This window comes from Neltuma alba, unplaced genomic scaffold, assembly GCF_004799145.2.
Source record: "Neltuma alba isolate B1F8T4 unplaced genomic scaffold, ASM479914v2 tig00005764_pilon, whole genome shotgun sequence".
NCBI classification, from domain to species: domain Eukaryota; kingdom Viridiplantae; phylum Streptophyta; class Magnoliopsida; order Fabales; family Fabaceae; genus Neltuma; species Neltuma alba.
In genome coordinates, this window is record NW_021634221.1 from 104,807 (window position 1) to 113,079 (window position 8,273).

The 8,273-nt window shown below is 38.1% G+C and overlaps 1 protein-coding gene across 1 annotated transcript; it reads left to right on the forward strand.

Moving 5' to 3' along the window:
- Nucleotides 1-4,235: 4,235 nt before the first annotated feature.
- Nucleotides 4,236-6,007, forward strand: LOC114748616 (adenosylhomocysteinase-like). Its single transcript, XM_028937054.1, has 2 exons — nt 4,236-4,919; nt 5,222-6,007. Exons 1-2 carry the CDS (start codon nt 4,236-4,238, stop codon nt 6,005-6,007), a joined length of 1,470 nt encoding a protein of 489 aa, XP_028792887.1.
- Nucleotides 6,008-8,273: the final 2,266 nt, after the last annotated feature.

Consider the following 8,273-nt stretch of genomic DNA (forward strand, 5'->3'; position numbering starts at 1 on the left):
AAAGTAACAGATCTGTTAGCATGGGATACCGGTGCACCATTTTAATTACTTTGAGGGCAAAATTGCACCATAAATTACTTTAGGCCACTGGGTGCACCTGACAAAATACTTGGAGGTGCTGGATGCACCTTAACCCTAAAAATAATTCAAATTTCTGCTAAAACCTAAGTTATTGTAAATAACTTTTCAATACTTATTATTTTTATATTAGATTTGTCATTGACAATTAAATTATGAAAATAATTTCAATTTCTTTAGTATTCAAAGATAACTAACTACTGTGGAAGGTTCAACCATGCCTCCAGCACAAGCTCTCCTCGATACATTGAGAGGAAGGCCGCCTGGCTCTAGAAGTTATTTTTTTAACATTTGGCCTTTCACTTTATCCGTACACCCTGCAGTTTCCTTCACACAGTTGATCTTTTAGTTTTCTATGTCATTATAAAGATTTTCAGGGAATTGAACTCCTTATAAAATATTGAAAATTTTGAACGTGTTTTTGCTCATGAAATTAAATTTTAACTGATTAAAATTCTGTGATTTCTTTCGCTAATTTTTGGTTGTGTACTCCAGACAAATTAAATGCACCGATTGAAGCATATTCAAATGTACAGCTAGATAGCCCTTGATGTGCAAGTTGACTCACGATGTCTAAGCCTTTTAGTCCCATACGTCGTGTTTTGCAAAAATAACTTGTCCAAAGATTTGCCCGTGGCAGACCCATTCAGTTTAGTGATTGGTATCAAATTAAGGATGAAGAGAGGGGGAGGAAGAGAAGAAAAAAAGAGAAGGAAAAGATGAGATGGCAGGAAGAATAGAAGAAGGGGGTAATTTGGTCTTTTTCTCATCATTTGGCAGTTTCACAATTTAAGACTCTTCCCTTTTTTTTTTTAATTTCACCCTGTTCCCAAGTTCTGTGAAATTGCTAGTTCTGGAACTTTCCTGGGCCCGCCAATCCATGATGCATATCACTGATTTGGAATAAATTGGCGTGAACTAATAAATTTCATATCAAATAGGCGCTTCGTTGTTAAGCTTTACTTTTGGACTTTTGCCTCAAAACTAATAAATTTAATCTTAAAATTTAGTCCACACACCTTATCCTTGTTGCTAATAGCTTCCGGCATCCGTGACTAATTTTTAATATGTTCTTTAATTAAACTTTATTATGTTTTTCTAATTATTTTTTTCATCATTGTCCTTGTCTTTGACTATAAGATTTTCTCTGCATTAATTAGAAGACTGTAAGGGTATGTTGGGGAGGGATTTTAATGGAGAGAATGATAAAAGGAATGGGAAGAATTTTAATATTAGCTTGTTTGAATTAATACAAGGGGAGGGGAGGAATTTTAATATGACCTTGTTTGGTTTAGGAAGGGAGGGGAGGCAAAATATTTTTGTATGGACAACTTCACTCTTATATTATTTAAGTTGATTTTTACAAACTTTATAGAGTAATTAATAAAATACAATTATAAATAATATTTAATATATAAGATCAAATTTTTATAATTAGCAAAATTAAATAAATATAATGATGATACATAATTAATAGCTACTATACATCCGATAACTATAACTGTATTTATATCCAAAATTTGATCTAATGAAATAAATATGTTTAATTTAAATTTGTTTTTTCAGCTTTCATTTTTCTCTGTATTGTGAGAATATTAATACGCATCGATATACATATTTGTTGAGAATATTAATATGCATCGATATAAATTCTTCTAATTTTGGAGGGGAGACTTATAAGGGGAGGGGAGGGAAAATGTTAAAAAAATTTTCCTCTCCTCCTAAAATTTTTATCTTGCCAAACAAGAAAAAATAATTAAAATCCCTCCCCTCCAAATCCTTCATATCAAACCTATCGTAAGGGTTTTCCCCCCTTGTTTCAATTATACATGATTAATTTTTAAATTAAGGCATATATTTTATAATTTAATTTGACTTATGTAAAATAATAATAATTATTATTTCAACGATATTTTTCAGACAATAAACCGTTTGTTTTATTTATAGTGCTACATTTATTACCAATATTTCTGTATGAAATTTATTTTGGCTTTGTTAATTCAAAAATTATGGCCGATCACCCTTACTCAGACCAGTTATTCGAGTCAAGCGCTCACTGGCTATCGATTTTGACAAATGCGTTATATTGTGCGCGCGCAATCTCAGTTTGCGTGCCCGGTGCGCGGCTGTATGCGTGGGGTGGCTGTCCCCACACGGGGAGCTCTTTAAAAATTATGATTACGTAAGCACCGCAATTGCATCGTGCTTAGCTTGCCCAAACGGCATCAAAAATCTATATTCTCTGCATCCGACCCCCCGATCTCATGGCAGCATGAATCAAATGAGTCAAATGAGTCGCCACCACGTGGCTTTTTCGAATTCCTTTGGGCTAAGCCCAGGTACTACGACAACAAGTAGAATTGTGAGATGTGGCATCTTTCAGGTCAGTCTTACATGTCTTTTTCATGTTTACTTCACGGACATATCTGCTCACGTTGCGTCGTTGCCGCAACACATTTGACTATTGAGTAGCCGTTTCTCTATGTGGAAGAGATTCCCATTGGCTCTTTTGAATGGCGTTGCCAATATTCCTGCCCAGATACGTGGAAAACAAGTTAACGAGCGAGAGAAACCAATTCCGAGCAAGGCTAAAAATGAGAAAAAATGACAAATAAAAATCCTGATATATGAAATTGCAATTTAAGACCCTCAATTTAGAAAATAGTAAATAAAGACCTCTTGCAAATATAAAATCTTGGTGAAATATCTGAAATACCCCTCAATCAAATGACAAGTTGATAATGAAAAATGACAAGTTCACTTTAATAAATAACAACTTTAATAGACCAAGTCACGACTTGGCTGAGAGTATGCCAAATGACAAGTTGATTATGGGAAATGACAAGTTCACTTTAGCAAATAATAATTTCAGTAGACCAAATCACAATTTGGCTGAGAGGTATTTCAGGTATTTTACCAAGATTTCATATTTGTACCAGGCCTTTATTTGCTATTTTTTCAAATTGAGGGTCCCAAATCATAATTTCACATATTGAGAGTCTTTATTTGTTATTTTTCTTAAAAATAACTAAAAATAACAGCATGAATCTACTTGGATTTTTCATTCGCTACTTAGTAGCTAAACTTTGATTTGTTCATTTCTTTTTCACACATGACGGCCTTTTGTCCACAACCAACCGAAAACAACAACCCTTTTTCCTTCGCTCAATTCTAGATCCTTCCATGAATCATTGAAGATAAAAACAAAAAGAGGGGGAAGTTAAGGAGAAAGACCTAGAGAAAATAATATTATCTTTTATAGTTAAAAGGAAAAATTACACTCAGGTCCCACAGAGTACAATTAATATCAAGAAGGTCCCTCGAAATCGCGAAATGATTCTGAAGTCCCCAGGGACCTGTGTGTAATTAATTCTAATTGTGAAATTACCTACTTACCCCTGTTAATTTTATTGCAACAATTCGTTTACAATCTCAACAGTGGCTGTTAACAACCCGAGAAGACGTGATTGACAACCTCGACAGTGCTCATGACAACTCACTCTGTGGAATGCCAGGGGCGTTGTTGAGGTTGTTAACCACCTCTTCTCGGGTTGTTAACAGCCACTGTTGATGTTGTAAATAGGTTCTAATTTTATTTACAATCTCAACAGTGCTGTTAACAACCCGAGAAGACGTGATTGACAACCTCAGCAGTGCTCATGACAACTCACTCTGTGGAATACCAGGGGCGTTGTTGAGGTTGTTAATCACCTCTTCTCGGATTGTTAACAGCCACTGTTGAGATTGTAAATAGGTTCAAATTAACAGGAGTAACTGCGTAATTTTACAAATAGAATTAATTACACACAGGTCCCTAGGGACTTCAGAATCATTTTGCGATTTCGAGGGACCTTTTTGATATTAATTGTGTTCTGTGGGACCTGAGTGTAATTTTCCCTAGTTAAAAAGGAATATTGGAAATAGGTGTAGGCTTCGCACGCAAGTTGACTTTGTTGGGTCCTCCCAAAAAAAGGGAGGGTACTTTGGAACCTTCCCTGCAGAGGGGGGGGGGACTTTGGAACCTTCCCTCCAACGAAACACTATATAAACACATGCCTATCCCAAAATAATCGACTTGTGATTTCGAACCACGATTTTCTGCTTTGCTTTTCGAGGCCTACCCCACTTTCTTCCACTCCGCACAGACTCTTGCCGTCATGGTCTTGGATGCCGAGAAAACCACTGGCCACCGTGAGTACAAGGTCAGGGACCTCTCTCAGATCGAGCACGCTGAGGTCGAAATGCCCGGTCTCATGGCTTCCCGTGCCGAGTTCGGCCCTTCCCAGCCTTTCAAAGGCGCCAGAATCACCGATTTCCGCAAGATGGGTCGTCATACGAGGGTCGTCGTCGAAAATCTAAATAGTCTCGGAGCCAAAGTTCGCTGTTGCTCCGGCGAGACCTTCTCCACTCAGGATCACGCTGCCTCCACCATCGCAAGTGACAGCTCCTCTGTCTCCAAGGGGGAGACACGTGAGGAGTACTGGCTGTGCATCAGTCGTGCGCTTGACTGGGGTCATGGCGGTGTTCTCGATATGATAATTGGTGATGGCGGCGACGCCACCTTCTTGATCAGTGAGGGTGTGAAAGCTGAGGAGATATATGAGAAGACTGGTGAGTTTCCAGATCCGTCCTCTACCGATGATGCTGAATTGCGGATTGTTCTCAGTATGATTGGGGATGGGTTGAAGGTTGATCCCATGAGGTACCACAAGATGAAGGAGAGACTCGTTGGCGTCTCTGTGGAGACAGCCGACGCTGCTGAGCGGCTTTACCAGATGCAAGCTAATGGAAGACTCCTGTTCCCTGCCATTAATGTCAACAACTCTGTTACAATGAGCGAGGTAATTAATATCAGTGACCGGACAAGTGGCGGAACGACCTCTCGATCCATATATAGTTCATTTGCTATTTCAGATTTTAAATTCGTTAACTTTAGAGTCAATTCTTCAAATCTAATCATGAGCCTGAACCTTTTTATTTTTACGGTTTTACCTGAGTTTTGGGTATCATCTAGAAAGATAATACCTCTAATTCCCACGTGGAAAGACAAAATAATAAAACCCTATACTGGCTGTTGAATAGGAAGTTGGTCATTTCGGGTCTCGTTTTCTATATCTAACGTATTCTACGTTTGTGTTAACAGTTCATTAACTTGTACGGTTGCCGCTACGCTGTTCTTGATGGGATAAAGAGAGCCACCAACATGGCGATTCCTGGGAAAAGAGCAGTTGTGTGTGGATATGATGATGCTAGCAAGGGATGTGCTATCGCACTTAGGCTGGCTGGAGCTAACGTCGTTGTGTATACGGATGATTCCAACCACGCCGTTCGAGCTGGCTTGGGACGTTTCGAAGTTAAGACCCTCGACGATGTTGATCCTGAGGCAGACATATTCGTGACCAATATCAGACGGGGAAATATGGATGTGGTTAAATACGTGAAGAAGATGAAGAACAACGCCATTATTTACAACATGGATCCAATATTGGACCTTCACAGCAACATATATGCTGGAGTGGAGCAATGCTTCTCTGGAATGAAGCGCACCATCGTCAACCTTGAAACTGACAAGTGGTTCATTCCTGAGACCAACTCAAGCATCATCGTGTTGAGCAACACGGGATATCCTGATTTGATGCGGTCTTGGTCTTGTACAAGCCATCTGGTTGCTATGCTTGAGTTGTGGAACGAGAGGGGGACAGGCAAGTACGAGAACAAGGTTTATGATTTGCCTGAGCATCTTGAAGAGAAGGTTTCTGCTCTTCACCTTGCCAAGCTTCTGGACGCGAGCGTGGCAACGAGGGGTGGGCCTGAGAAAGGTGATAAGATCAAGAGGATCCTAAAAGTCATCGGTCCTAAAGCTTGTGGGTTTTTCGGAATGGTCGCTCTGGGTCTCATGAATAATGCCCACGAATGGTGCCAAAGTTAGGATCTCATTTTTCCAAAGTTTGCCTAGATCTTCCTTATTCACCAAAAAAACATAAGAAGTTTGCCTAGATCTTCCAGTTATTTTGGGTAGGGGGAGAGATGTTAGAATCAAAGCCTAGCCCATTAGTGTCAATTCTCAGCCCAATGCTTTAGGATTCTGATTCTTTAATGTATGCCTTATTGTTTTACACGCGACACACTCATCACACTTTCGCCTTTATACCCAGCATTGTAGTTCATTTTGAGTTTGAGCAGCGTAATGGATATTCTCTTTGTCTTCTCTTTAAGAGAAGAGTGCTCTTTTTTTTAGTAAGCATACAGAGACAACCTTATTTGAACTTCTTCTTCTAGGCCTTAACAACGCTTCCAAAATTAAAATGGAGCTCACTTTTCTGCTATTTGGGGGTAATTAATTAAAGGACGGGAGAAAGGGACTTTGAAATCCTGTCATTCAACCAGCCTATAAAATGGTTTTAAATTTGATACAGCCTTTTTGTTTTTAGCATCTAGAGACTCCCATAACCATATAGCGTATGAATCTAGTTAATTAATTAGCACTTATAGTGTATCTAATTAATATGTGGCTAATTAGGTTCCATTGGATTATCATATCTTAGGAAGCCTAGCCAATCGGAGTATCTTTTCCTGAAAAGCCATTTTGATGGTAATTACTAGGCATAATCATGTCTTACAAGTCCGCGCAATTAGATTCACAACAAGATAGGACTTCGTCCAAGCAATACATAAAAAAAAAAAAATGCTTCCACCAATTCACAAACAAAATTAAATCTGCAAATCTTGAAATATGTATTTAATTAATAAATACACAACAAACACAACTTGTAAAAATCCCCTGTTCAACCCAAGAGAGGAAAAATACAAGTCGAATTGAGAATCAAAACTGGATCAGTTAAGAGACTTACCGAGCCATATAAAATCACTGCCACGGATGGATGCACCTAGAAGAAGAAGATGATCATCACGCTGATCTCAGGCCTCTCATGGAAGGAAAGGACGATTAAGTTAAAGCTCCACAAATCCTCTTAGCTTGCTCGGCCATGGATGCACCTTGAAGAAGAAGATGATCATCACGCTCTAAACTCCTTGAGACAGCCACGGAGTTACAACCCACGCGACCAAACCGGGATGAATCTGGAGATCAAGGAGGGATTTCTAGTGGAGATTATATTGAAATGGACGATGAGAATGATATGGAACAATGGATTTAGATATAGTGAAATATGTGGAGGATATAGGCACGGCTAGGCTAGAAGAGGAAGCAGAAGATAAGGGAAAATGGAGAGATCGAAGAGGGACAAAATTGGAATGTGAGGGATGGAATGGAAGACTAATAATGAAAGACTATAATTAAGCTTTATAAGAAAATAAAATCGAAGGCAATAGTTTCGTAGAAATATCTAGTGCAAGTTGGCGTCCCCACACATGTGGAAGTGGATGGAAGATTTAAAGGTGAATTTGTCTTTTATTTGGTTTTCTTATATTGGCGTCCCCACGTGACAATAAAAATAGATGGAAGTTTAGGAGCGAATGCTTCTCTCTTTCTCTCGGTCCCTCAACGACATGTTTTATAATTAACAATAATTCTATCTTAGAATGGTGGTGGTAATGTCCTCCACATACCCACCTTGTCCTATAGCCATTGCCTCTAATTCCTAAGATCTTTGAAGCTTCGGAAGGTTAATGTATTTGAACATAAAGATGGATTTGAATCATAGGGAGCTAAATTAAGGATTTAAAGATGAAGGGCATTAAAAGTAAAAGCAATAAAGATAAGATATTTTGAACTGATCGCACTACGAAAAAAAAAAAGTGTAAATTAGCGACGGAATTTAGTGATAGAATTTTCATTGTTAATTAAAATTAGTAATGGATTAGTGACGGAATTTAGTTAGCAACAGAATTAGCAAAAAAAAATTTCAGTCTTTAATTCTACCATTACTAATTATTTAGTGACGGAATTCAAAATTCCATCTCTAATTAGCGATGGATTGTTAACGGATAAGTGACGAAAATTAGTAACAAAAAATTTCTATCACTAATCCGTCACTAATTAGAGACGAATATCTCATAAAAATTCTATCACAAAATAATGACGGATTTGTAAAGAAAATTTTGCTGCAAATTTTTTTATCCTGTAAATTTAAAATACCACCTTACAACCGCCACATCATCACCATCACTATTCCGTTGCCAACTGAGCTGAGAAACATCTGTAAAATTTTTATGCAAAAATAAATGAATATAAT

Excerpts from the sequence above, each read along its gene's own strand:
- LOC114748616 (XM_028937054.1), top strand. The coding sequence starts at position 4,236 with ATGGTCTTGGATGCCGAGAAAACCACTGGCCACCGTGAGTACAAGGTC. Across the intron at positions 4,920-5,221 it reads ACTCTGTTACAATGAGCGAG|TTCATTAACTTGTACGGTTG; the intron begins GTAATTAATATC and ends TTGTGTTAACAG.